Below are 13965 nucleotides of genomic sequence, written 5' to 3' on the forward strand. Positions count from 1 at the left end.
CTAATATTCCTATTATCAGCAGAAGTGGGTGTGTCAATTCCTTGTCAATTGTGATTATATAAGACGCAATGATTTGTGCTCTGCGATGCCATTCGCGGAGCACAAATTCGCTGGATTTCATTAATCCATTGCACAGGTAATAAAGATAACAATAATTTCACATTCTCTATAATCAGTTGGTGATACTTATGTCTATCAAATATGGTTTTATTGAAAGGCAATCAAAGGTTAGAGCGTATGATGCAAGCGTCGGGTAATGTCCGACATTGCGGCCTCTTGTGCGGCAGAAGAGCTCCAGCTCCGCTCCGCCCACATGCTCTGTTTACCATACAAATGAATTACAAAATAGCATTTAATGAACTAAATGAAAGGTATTGATTGCAGCTTTAACGCTTACTTCTGGGTTCCTGAACTTCTGAGAAAAAAACTCAAAGTCAGTGTTGATAACGATGGTTGTGTGTTTTCTCCTTCCTGTCTTGTCAGCCAATGAGGGGAAGCTCAGGCTGATCATTCATTGATTGATTGATTGATGTACTTTATTTAGTAAGACATGAGAATAACAGTACATGGAAGTACAAATTCACAATACAAGGTCTACTAAACTGGAAGACTCATTAAGCACTGAGCTTGTTTAAGATGAGATCCCCATGCACACAAATCATGATGAGTCATCATGTCAATGTCAATGTCAATCATGATCAGCTGTAGAGCCGATAAAAGCATCTACTTCCGCACCGCTCAGAAGGTATTGATTACACCTCCTCTCCTCCTCTCACCTCCTCCTCTCACCACCTCCTCTCCCCTTCCCTTTGGGAAATGCTCAAACTGTTTAATGTCGTTGCTGTCGGTCATAAACCTCTTATGTCCACATTTTAACTTTGTGTGTTTTTTCTTGGTAAATTAACGCTCTACTTGATCATACTACAGCGTCACACATAAGCATCAAAAAGTAGCAGATCCACAAGCTCGTTGATCTGCTACTTTTGCTATTTTAGAATTTCAATCCTGAAAAGTAACAGTTTTTAGACACATGAGGTTTCCACCCGACAGAGACGATACAAAGTTAGTAAGTGTAGTTAACGTGTAAGCGTTGTGTAGGAAACGCGTAAACGTTCGTTTATTGGTGTGTGTCAATACAAAATGGAAATGTGAGTACTTTGTCCTCCATTTATTTAAAATTTTGGATGTGCTACCTTTATGGGATTTTTTTAAATTCCTACTTTTGATGTGTATACTGGATTTTGGGTCTAGCACTCCACTGAAAAAAAACATTGTTGATGCGCAACCTCTTTTTCTTATTTAGTGAGTGTAGTTATGTTTTGAGCTCGTCTCCTCCTGGTTAAACACAGTTCCCAGTGTGTCCCAGTTACTGAGCCTCTTGTCCCTGGAGGTTTGAACAAGGACACTGGTCCTCTCCTCTCCTCTCCTCTAGGTTTGAACAGGGACACTGGTCTCCTCTCCTCTCCTCTCCTCTAGGTTTGAACAGGGACACTGGTAGCCTGGGACCAGACGAATCTGCGAGTGCAAAAAAAAATTGCACTCTAGTCTAGCTACGCCAGGCTAGGACACTGGTCTCCTCTCCTCCACAAAATTGAAAATAATTGCAGAGTGGGTTTGTGTGATTAATGTGATTTTGGAGCTTAACCGTGACAGGGACCCCCAGAAGAGAAGATTTGTGTAAAACAATATATTCTAAATAGTTCAACATTTTTCAAATATGTTGAACAAAATAGTTGATTTTTGGAGTGGTTGGAGTCTCCCTATTCTTCCATTGAGACATGTTACACCCTGGTGTCGGTGGGACACCTACTGGCTGACAAATGGTACTGCCCCACAGGCAGGCGTTCTGTTTTAGCAGAGCAGTAGATATATTTCTTTAGTTAAATGAATTGTTAAATAGGTCTATATTGTGATAATGTAGCTTGTAGATTGGCTGTTTTCACTATTTCTGAACATTCTTCTTTCCATTTCCTGAAAAGTAACATACAAGGTTTCTACCCAACGGCGACAATATTTAATACATGTTTTTATTTGTATTATTGTTTTTCCCCCCCAGTTATTTTGTTTGCCTTAATTTTGATAATGACAGTTGAGAGAGAAAGGGAATGATATTCAGCAAGCAGGTTGGGCTGGCTGGGAATCGAACCAGGGACCTGGGGATCAGAGCATTGTGGGCCCTGTGCGGTTCATCATACAAGAGTGTCAAGCCAACATAGTTAAAATAGTTGATCTACAAGCTCACAATGCTTCGCTCACATGTTTGAAGTGGTCTTCTTCTACCCAGATGTTTTGACCTGTCCATCTTCTTCTTCTTCTGTGGTTTCTAGACGGAAGAGGGTCTGGAGTTCAGGAGGACTCAGCACGTGGTGAGGAAGACCACCCTGTACGACATGGACGTTGATGCAACCAGGAAGTACGCTGCCATTGGCTGTCAGGACCGCAGCCTCAGGTCAGAACTCTGTGTGTGTAAAAACCTGAAACCGTTGCATAGCCAAAGCTAATTTGCACTCATAATGTAATAACGGTTCATATGGTTGAGAAAAGTGTTACAGTATCATGTCAGTATCATGGTCAGTATCATGTCGGTATCATTTCAGAATCATGTCAGTAACACGGTCAGTATCATACCATTATCATGGTCAGTATCATGTTGGTATCATGTCAGTATCATGTTGGTGTCATGGTCAGTATCATGTCAGTATCATGTTGGTGTCATGGTCAGTATCATGTCAGTAGCATGTTCAGTATCATGTCAGTATCAACGTAATTTTCATGGTCAGTGTCATGGTCAGTATCATGTCAGTATCATGACAGTAACACGGGTCAGTATCATGTCAGTAACTTGGTCAGTATCATGTCAGTATCATGTCGGTATCATGTCAGTATCATGTCAGTATCATTTCATTATCATGTCAGTATCATGTCAGTCAACAGGTAGAAGAGCATGCACATCCAACTAAATTAATACTATAGGTGCTGGGCAGAGGTGAACAACAATGAAAAAAATGTGTCTGCACACTGGACTATGCTCCAAACGATCAAAGGTTTATTACCATGACGTGTGACGTTTCGAGCCTAGTGGCTCTTTCTCAGTCACTTGAGGACAGTCAGACACACCCAGGTCCAGACTGGCCCTGTAATTCAGGCCGGGAGTCATACACCCTTCCAGGCCACCCTACCCAAATACTAGGCTACATGAACACACATGAACACGCCTGCCGTCCACACTCATACACATGCCTTGCCTGTGCACACATGTGACAACCTGACAGTGCTTCAAACCATAACAATAGTCAATTTTGTCTGAGTTTGTCTGATGTTTCTTGTAAAAAATACAAACATATACTGTACCACACTCTGTAGGCCTACAGTAGTGGTCACTACAACACTCACTTCTACTGTACAGTATGTCACAGGAGCAATCCATATGAATTCAACAGTTACAGCATTATTCCTTTCCACATTGGTTAAGTAATCACCGAAAATCATTATTCCATATACAGTCACAGAAAGGTTCTATATCCAGTCCAGTGCTTTTCTATTCCCTACATACAACATACCATCAAATCTTGTCAACAAAATGTTTCACTCAATACAAGAGTCACAACAGGACTCTTAAAACAATGCTATACTATGGTATTACAGTATGAAAACATGATTGTCTTATTTTGTCATCAAATTAGCTTACCAATGGTCAATATGCCAATACCAATATTCAGCAAGAGTAGACTTGCTGTAAGAATAGTAAACGTATACAGTAGTAGGCCTATGTCAAAAGCAATGTTCAATTTGTGTGATGTTATTTCAGTAACATTAAAAGTTGACAAAGTCAACTCACTCAACTATAAGAGAATAGTAGGTTTTATGTTTGTGATAGACATAATACCACAACAATGCTGGCGGTGCGCAATAGGCGGGCCTTAAAAAAACAAGGACCCGGCAGCCTCCTGCAGCCATGATGGGGGACTGGTCGTCATGGGTCACCCACGCCACCGGGTTTACCTCATCGTGGTGAAGATAGTGCGACTAGGAAGAGCGCACCCCCTATGGCACTTAAAAACTTCCTTGCGCAGGTATCCACCTCTGACCATGGTGAATCGTACCTGGACCTTACCACAAGAAAAACACATCTACTATCACTAAACGGAATAAGCTTTGACAGTAACAAGTAGCCTAATGCCAAGGTTATTTTTTACAGCTAAACATCCAGCCATATAGAATAGCCTACCAATTGTGCCATGTTATGAGCTAAAAGTTCAAGCTTGTTACAGGCTGGTGAGAATACAATGTTTAGTAACATAATCCCTAGGAGCATACAAATAACTCAATATTATATTACATATTATACTGGGGGCTCCTCAAACAAGAAGCCTTTTGGATTTACACTTTAGACACATTGGCCCCAAAAGGGTTAAATGAGGATTTTGACTTGGGATCGTTGCGTAGTTGCCCTTAATATTTGCTCTGCTGGGTCAGCTGCATATATCTATTTTGCAAACGGGTTACGCAAAGACCCGCCAGGATGTTTTTATATTGATTTTAAAGGTTCTGTGGGTCCATTGAATGTATGTACTTTATGGTAGTAGTTACATGTACATTGTGACTATCTCTGTATATCATATTCATGATGGGCATGGTGTTGCACTTTTCATCTTGTCATTATTGGTATCGTTGTAGCCAGCTGGGTCACTGGTCAGCTGACCTAGCACAGACTAGTATAGGTGTGTCTAGCTGTCCTTAAGTGACTGAGGAAGAGCCACGAGGCTCGAAACGTCACACATCATAGTAATAAACCTTTGATCGTTTGGAGCATAGTCCAGTGTGTCGACTACATTTTTTCCCATAGTCACCATGATACTGACCATGATACTGACATGATAGTGATACTGATTATTACGATGTAACACTTTTCTTAACAATATGAGCTGTTATTACATAATGAACTGTTATTATATTATGAGTGGCTACATAAGGTTCTCAATGTAACACATTATTACATTATGAAAATATCTGTTATTACGTTATGCACTCATAATTTTATTGCAGTACATTATGAGCTGATTATTACATTATGAGCTTTTATTACCTTTAGATTATTACATTATGAACCGTTATTACATCATGAGCAGAGCAGGAATTTCACGGCAGCCACGACGGCCATGGCCCTCTTTGCCCCTCTCTCTGGCCGTGTGCCCTTCAAAAAATGACATGCCCTACGGCCACAGTGGCTTTGATGCCCCCCGCCTTCACTGCCCCAGCTCGTTTCTCCTCGGCTATCTTCCGGTCAATACGGTAGACACCACCAGTTGTCTGTTGATTCTAAAGTCTTATTGGACAACATCTAGTGAAACGCTGCACATTATTACCAGTGGTAGGTTGGATTTTTTGGAGCCTATTCCATCATATGTATGTGAGTGAGAGAGTGAGAGAGAGCGTGAGTGAGTCTTACCAGCACTACTCTAGGAACTACCTAGTACAGGGGTGGGCAACTTTGATGATGGAGAAGGCCACTATATTTCCACACTCACTCCAGATGGCCACATTGCATATACTGTCGGGCCATTCTATGTCACACAAAAGTAGCAAAAATAGCCGATCGAGCTTGTAGATCTGCTATTCTTTGCTACTTTTGAATTGGGATCCTGAAAAGTAACATTTTTATTTAATTTCAAATGTATTTAGTTATACTTATGTTAACTTTATGAACTTAAATACAAATATATTGGACATAAAAAATACAATAGAATTGTAATACTAGTCATTAAGCTACTAATATAGACTGTAGTAGTCATTAAAGCGTTAAAATGTTTGCATGTTTGGAATTGTAACTGCTGAAATCAATAATATATCAGTGTTCCGATATGAACCTGTGGGCCGCATTAAGTGAAGGTGGGGGCCGCATGTGGGCCCCGGGCCGCCAGTTGGCCATGTATGACCTAGTAGAACAAGTGAACTGCATAAGCGGTCTGTCTCATTGATTGTCAGTGGCAGCGCATGTGTGCACATCAAATCACAGTACAAAACCCGACAAAATACAGCAAAATCCCCAAATTATGAGTCTTAATATCCAGCAAGCAATATAAATTAATAACTGCAAACAAATTCAATGTTTAGGCTATCAATATTATTCAAAAGTAGAGACAAGCTGTGACCTCACCTCACCGATCTATTTCAAACAACATCCATGTTCTCTTCGTAAAGAAAAAAAGAAAGAAAGAATATATATATATATATAATTAATTAATTATATTGGAGTCGAGTTAAATTAATTTGTCTCAAAACTATTAACATACCGCAACCTTTTAAAATTTAGATGTTTTGGGGGGGTCTTTTTACATTCTTTATGACTTGGCGGGCCGGATTGAGATGGTCAAAGGGCCGGGTCCGGACCCCGGGCCATATGTTGCCCATGTGTGATGTATAGGCTATATTGTCGCTGTCGGGTGGAAACCTTGTATGTCCAAAACATTTTTTTAAAATAATTATTTAGAAATTATTTAAAATGGTGAAAATAGCTCAAAGCTATAATTATTAATAAATAAGAAATACCATATTTTAAATATTGATAGTGCAAATTCAATCACATTTTTATGAAAATAACTTTTGGGGAAAGTACATAAAATCTCTAATCTGTGAATGCCCATGTGATCCATGTGACCCCTACTTCAGTCAGTGAAGTCCAGTGTTAACCATGACAAATATTGAGACCAATTTGACTTTTATTGATAATTTGCCAATACATTATTTTGGGAAATAAATGGGTTATATTTTGTTGATAGTTATTCTATTCTTGTACTAAAATGTAATCTTCCATAACCTTCAAGTTAAATTCATTATTTCCGTGGACTTAAAAATCTTTGTTTTATTTGATGGCCGCCTTGCCCTGGCATTTGGCCTTGGTTCCCTCAAAAAAATTACAATACCAAAGGCCAAGCCCCTCAAATGACGAAATTCCAGGCCTGATTATGAGTCATTATTACATTTGCTGCAGGCCTTTCTATACACATATCTATAGTAAAAAATACTCCAAATACAATAAGTACATGCAAAAAACTCTAAACTAATACAAAAGTAATAACATTCCCAAATTAGTGTTCACATATTTGGTTTAACCAGTGTTTTTCCTTTTCATTCAATATTTTGAGATCATTTTTTAGCGCCCAAAATGAGTTTTCTCAGACTGGTGGCTGGCCTCTCCATTAGAGATAGGGTGAGAAGTTCAGTTATCTGCTAGGGACCAGGAGTAGAGCCGCTGCTCCTTCACTTGGAGAGGAGCCAGTTTAGATGGTTCGGGCATTTAGTATGGATGCCTCCCAAGCGTCTCCCTAGGGAGGTGCTTGGTGCATGTCCCACTGGGAGGTGACCCCCTGGCAGTCCAAGGACCAGATGGGGGAATTATATTTCCACACTGGCCTTGGAACGCCTTGGGATTCCCCAGGAGTAAGTGGCTAATGTTGCTCTGGAAAAGGAAATCTGGAGCTCTCTGCTGAAACTGTTTCCCCCGCAACCGACTCCGGATAAGCGGTTGGAAATGGATGCATGGATGGAGATATGGACTAGTTCTAGTATATATCAGAGGCCATGATCATGGCCTCTGCCAATGCCCAGTGTGTCCCTGTCCTTGCCCCCGTCCAGATTGGTTCTGAGACTGTTTACATTTGAGTCCTCAGGTATTTATTGGGCTGTATGAGAGTTTTTCTACTGTAAGTTAAGTGCCTGATATTTATTCCTCCTGAGTTTTCAGTATTTTGTATGCCCTCTGTGAAGGAGTACTTCTGTTGTATTTTCATTATGAGGTGCACCTTTGGTCTACGTTTTTCAGTAAAGTGTCTGTTTTACCTCAAGTTTTTTATTCATGTGTTTTCCTGCATGTGGGTACTACCTGTTACTGAGGGTGTCGTGACGATGTAAATATCTGAAATTTCCTCTTATCTGATGCCCTACCATTAACAATTTACAATTTAGGCATTTAGCAGACACTCTTAATCCAGAGCAACTAAAGGCAGGTACAGACTGCAGGATATTTGGTCCGATAATGCTGTCGGCGACCTTTTTTGGCGCTCGCCGACAAAACCTCCCGATCTGACGCAGATCGGCCTTTGATCGGCGAGATAATGCTCGCTGTGTGTGAAAGGCTCTGCGACACGATCTAGCCGCGATTATCCGCTCTGCGACGGCTTTCCGACCGTTTTCAGATAACTACCCTGTTAGATATTCAGCTATGTCGCCGACTAGACATCTCACAGTATCATACAGTATGAAAGGGGTCTGCGAGGAGATCAGCGCCACAGCCAATGAGAGCACATTACAGCCACCGTGGCTATGGAAGGTCGGTGGACCTGACCACAACAAACAGATGCCCCGCATAGTTACTGTCCAGTCCTGTGTTAAGTTGTGTGTGTGTGTGTGTGTGTGTGTGTGTGTGTGTGTGTGTGTGTGTGTGTGTGTGTGACAATGTGTTTGTCTGTGAGTGTTGCCAGATTTTGCGAGAGAAATAAGCAACCAGGTTTCTGAAAACAAGCCCAACAAGCGACTATGCATGAAGCCTATATACAAATACATTGGATACTTGAAAATAGACGATCTACAAGCTCACGTTGTAGATAGGCTATTTTTAAAGATACCGCAACCTTTTAAAATTTAGATGTTTTGGGGGGGTCTTTTTACATTCTTTATGACTTGGCGGGCCGGATTGAGATGGTCAAAGGGCCGGGTCCGGACCCCGGGCCATATGTTGCCCATGTGTGATGTATAGGCTATATTGTCGCTGTCGGGTGGAAATATTAATTTGGGGGTCCTTGCCATGAACATTTTTTAGAACAACTGGTTCAAACAACATTAGGAAACAAGGCCAAAAAAGCAACTACACTTTCAAGCAACTTTACAGAAAAACAATCCCAAAGTCGCTTATAATAAGCGGACATGGCAACTCTGTCACTGACTGCTTCTGCGCACTTGACGTGCGAGAGAGTGAGAGAGAGAGAGAGAGAGAGAGAGGGAGATCGAGGGGCATATCACGGGATACGTCGATTAAAATGAATTGGAATAAACACAAATGTATGTATTGGGTCTGACTCTGGAGATAGCATCCTAGTGAACTATCCTACAGTGTGTAATCCCTGGTCGGGGATCAATCTATAGTGTGAAAACCACAACGATATATGACAGCCGATTTCAAGAAATAAACTCCTGCAGTGTGTAATGCTTAACGATCAGATGACCCCCCGACCACTTAAAGGTCCTGCAGTGTGTACCTGCCCTTACTGTAAGCAAGGACAACACAAGATAATACATTGAATGCATAGAAATAGAAATAGTAATCTTGGATCATAAGTAAACCAAGAACCTATCATCAGTCTAGCAGTAGAATATGCAAAAAAGAATCTATACATTGAAACTATACACACTGGCATCGGTCTATACATAACATGCTATCTAAGGTACATTTTAGCCTTTGCATTAGCCTGTTAGGTCGTCGAGGCTATGGCAAGTGCTACGAGCTGAGGTGGAGTCTGAAGAGGTGAATCTTCAGATTACGGCGGAAGATTGGGAGTGAGTCTGCAGTTCTAACTGCAATGGGGAGTTCATTCCATAGTTAGAAGGGAGAAGAGTCTGGGACGTGTGGAGCGTTGTCCCGGATGTTTTAGCATCCGGGATTAACCATTTACAGAATGAGTTATTAAACAACTAAAGGCTATGAATTGAAAGTAAAAGTGTCTCGCTCAACACTCACAGATACAATACGTTACAGTACAGCCACACACTGGCCCTCATTTATCAACGGAGCGTATAAACCGGCTTATATTTTTCCATATATTCGGCCGTACACCAACGTCGAAGTCACATTTATCAACGAATCCTACACAGCCAATCCTGGCGTACATCAGGTCGGAGCTTTGATAAATCTCACGTCTGAAAACGAGCGTCATTTAAATAACACGCCCTTAAATATTCTCAAAACGCCCCGATTTTACGACATGAAGATTGAAGAACCAGAATACGACCAAAGACATCATCATGAAAAGCCAATAAGAAAGAGTTTCCCCCGTTCGCCTCGCCACACACGCACACGCACACGCCCCTCTCTCTCTCTCTCACACACACACACACACACACACACACACACACGCCCGCCCAGCTGTGTTTTTCATGTAATCCGTACCGTAGCAGTACAATCTTTGTCACGTAGGCTTGTAGCCTACATGAATGACATATTATGATACCAATCACATCGCCATGAATGGAATACATTTGTATATTAATTTATTTAACCCATACCGAGCAGTGCACAAGCAGTCATGTAGGATATTCCCCGTGAGACTCGGACGGGCGGCAGTCATTCCGTACCACCACGTTAATAAGAGATTGGAGCGTCGGGTTTATATCCTTAACCCAGCCAGGTTGTAGTCTTCAAAACTCTCTATGACATAACTCCATAACATAGGACAAGCTACTGGTTGACAAATATTAATTTGGGGGTCCTTGCCATGAACATTTTTTAGAACAACTGGTTCAAACAACATTAGGAAACAAGGCCAAAAAAGCAACTACACTTTCAAGCAACTTTACAGAAAAACAATCCCAAAGTCGCTTATAATAAGCGGACATGGCAACTCTGTCACTGACTGCTTCTGCGCACTTGACGTGCGAGAGAGTGAGAGAGAGAGAGAGAGAGAGAGAGGGAGATCGAGGGGCATATCACGGGATACGTCGATTAAAATGAATTGGAATAAACACAAATGTATGTATTGGGTCTGACTCTGGAGATAGCATCCTAGTGAACTATCCTACAGTGTGTAATCCCTGGTCGGGGATCAATCTATAGTGTGAAAACCACAACGATATATGACAGCCGATTTCAAGAAATAAACTCCTGCAGTGTGTAATGCTTAACGATCAGATGACCCCCCGACCACTTAAAGGTCCTGCAGTGTGTACCTGCCCTTACTGTAAGCAAGGACAACACAAGATAATACATTGAATGCATAGAAATAGAAATAGTAATCTTGGATCATAAGTAAACCAAGAACCTATCATCAGTCTAGCAGTAGAATATGCAAAAAAGAATCTATACATTGAAACTATACACACTGGCATCGGTCTATACATAACATGCTATCTAAGGTACATTTTAGCCTTTGCATTAGCCTGTTAGGTCGTCGAGGCTATGGCAAGTGCTACGAGCTGAGGTGGAGTCTGAAGAGGTGAATCTTCAGATTACGGCGGAAGATTGGGAGTGAGTCTGCAGTTCTAACTGCAATGGGGAGTTCATTCCATAGTTAGAAGGGAGAAGAGTCTGGGACGTGTGGAGCGTTGTCCCGGATGTTTTAGCATCCGGGATTAACCATTTACAGAATGAGTTATTAAACAACTAAAGGCTATGAATTGAAAGTAAAAGTGTCTCGCTCAACACTCACAGATACAATACGTTACAGTACAGCCACACACTGGCCCTCATTTATCAACGGAGCGTATAAACCGGCTTATATTTTTCCATATATTCGGCCGTACACCAACGTCGAAGTCACATTTATCAACGAATCCTACACAGCCAATCCTGGCGTACATCAGGTCGGAGCTTTGATAAATCTCACGTCTGAAAACGAGCGTCATTTAAATAACACGCCCTTAAATATTCTCAAAACGCCCCGATTTTACGACATGAAGATTGAAGAACCAGAATACGACCAAAGACATCATCATGAAAAGCCAATAAGAAAGAGTTTCCCCCGTTCGCCTCGCCACACACGCACACGCACACGCCCCTCTCTCTCTCTCTCACACACACACACACACACACACACACACACACGCCCGCCCAGCTGTGTTTTTCATGTAATCCGTACCGTAGCAGTACAATCTTTGTCACGTAGGCTTGTAGCCTACATGAATGACATATTATGATACCAATCACATCGCCATGAATGGAATACATTTGTATATTAATTTATTTAACCCATACCGAGCAGTGCACAAGCAGTCATGTAGGATATTCCCCGTGAGACTCGGACGGGCGGCAGTCATTCCGTACCACCACGTTAATAAGAGATTGGAGCGTCGGGTTTATATCCTTAACCCAGCCAGGTTGTAGTCTTCAAAACTCTCTATGACATAACTCCATAACATAGGACAAGCTACTGGACGTTTGTACACCTCACTGTCCATGAAAAGATCGTCGGGAGTCCCGAAAATGCGCTCGCAGAAGCGCTGTATATTTTGAAAATAGCAGATCTACAAGCTCACAATGCGTCGCGATGCGACCCGTTTTTGAGCTTGCAATTTTAAAATAGCCAATGCAACTGAATGACTGTTAAAGCAGTTTGTTTAAATTACTTTATAAAATGTTATATTTTCACAGGGATTATTTATTAGTGAGATATACATTTATGAGTGGATTATGTGTCCAGATGACAGTCAGACAATGCTGCTCCGCAGGTCTACAATGGAATAAACGGGTGCAGCCAACGTCAACAACTGGTCTCGACCAGACGTGAGATTTCAGCTTATGGTAGGATGAAGCCCACGTCAGGATATATTGATAAATGCCGAAAGGTGCGGTGATCTCACCGTACGCCCATTATTTGGAATGCACCGCGTTGATAAATGAGGGCCAGTGACTGTACTTGAAGATCTACACACAGTAAAGGAGTGTTTGAATTCTTCTAGCCATGGTTGATCAAGAGGTCCGATTTGAGTCTCTGTCCGCCCTTATGCGAGCTGATGTTAAACCTCTACCTCTGTCTACAATTGTTGTCTGCAGCTATCTACAACGTGTTTTATCTACGAAGAACGTCATTACTCCTTTGGATTTAGTCATCGGCACCATCCTTGGTCACAATGTGTTAACTGCGTCAACGCCAGCTGTAGGCCTAGCTTACACTGATGCAGTTAAGAGAGAGTTTTTTGTGGACATGGACATGTTTTTTGATCCACAGTATGATTATGATTTCATTGCTTTATCCCCTGGGTCGACTGAGTGTGTAAGAGGCGGGGAATCCTACAACCGACCCGGGGGCTGGTACCGAATGGCCCTGAAAGTTTTGGACAAGTACCCAGATGGCAACACCTGGCTGGGTCCAAACGGCTGGAGGGATCACTCTGTGCCTGGAGAATGGCCCGTCTCCTATCACGGCACTAGCATAGACGGAGCCAAAGGTATCATCCAGTCTCACTATAAGGCAGGAAGCAGGGCTGAGTACGGACAAGGTGTTTATTCTACACCGTGTCTCACAGAGGCCGAGCCGTACGCCATCAAGTTCAAATCCAAGAACGGCAAAACATACCAAGTCATCATGCAGAACCGGATAAACCCATGTCGTATATTGGCCATGATCAGACAGGAAAATCACTATTCCCTAACTATTCCCTAAGTGCAAGAAGAACAAGGATCCAGTTTGAAAGAGGGTTTGTCCACAGAAATGTATTTATTTCCATAGACGTTGACATCTGCATTGCCAATCACAGAGTGTAACTCAAATCACCAAACATCATACTTTATACAGACAGACATTTGAAATAGGACCTCCTCTCTGTCCTCCGTCTTGACCACTCACAAACAAGCTTTTAGAAACAAAAGGCTTCTTGGCCAGCCTCTCTCAGTCATCACAAGGAATTAGCATCCGCCTAGTTTTAAACATGTGACAATTTACTTTAACCCTTATCTATAAAACTATACTTTTACACAAGCTCATATTATGAAATCTTTGTTTAACATCTTATTAACTTCAAATTAAGTCCACACACATTATACATTCACAATTGCAAACAGCAGTTAGAAATACAATGAATCAACAAAGTTGCAGTTACTTTAAGACTGAATATTTTCCTTAAATGACATTTCTCTTTGTTAACAACACAAGTCATAGTTGTCAAGACTTTAATCATTTTAACTACACACTGCAGACCTAAGACTGAAGAATAATAAAAGTGTATATATTTTACTGTCATCTTGACCTGGCTTCCAAC

At 41.6% G+C, this 13965-nt stretch overlaps 1 protein-coding gene across 1 annotated transcript in view; it reads left to right on the top strand.

The window, feature by feature from the left end:
* Positions 1 to 694: 694 nt before the first annotated feature.
* Positions 695 to 13965, top strand: part of LOC308074651 (uncharacterized protein) — a gene marked incomplete at both ends in the record, with an annotated part of 46383 nt that continues 33112 nt past the window's right edge. Inside the window, 2 exons of the mRNA XM_080414158.1 lie at positions 695 to 745; positions 2328 to 2449. Of these exons, the coding sequence (XP_080270284.1) occupies positions 695 to 745; positions 2328 to 2449 (173 nt within the window). The remainder of the gene's footprint in view (positions 746 to 2327; positions 2450 to 13965) is intronic.

The sequence above is a fragment of the Gymnoscopelus braueri genome (assembly GCF_963280865.1).
Source record: "Gymnoscopelus braueri genome assembly, chromosome: 19".
In the NCBI taxonomy this organism is placed as follows: domain Eukaryota; kingdom Metazoa; phylum Chordata; class Actinopteri; order Myctophiformes; family Myctophidae; genus Gymnoscopelus; species Gymnoscopelus braueri.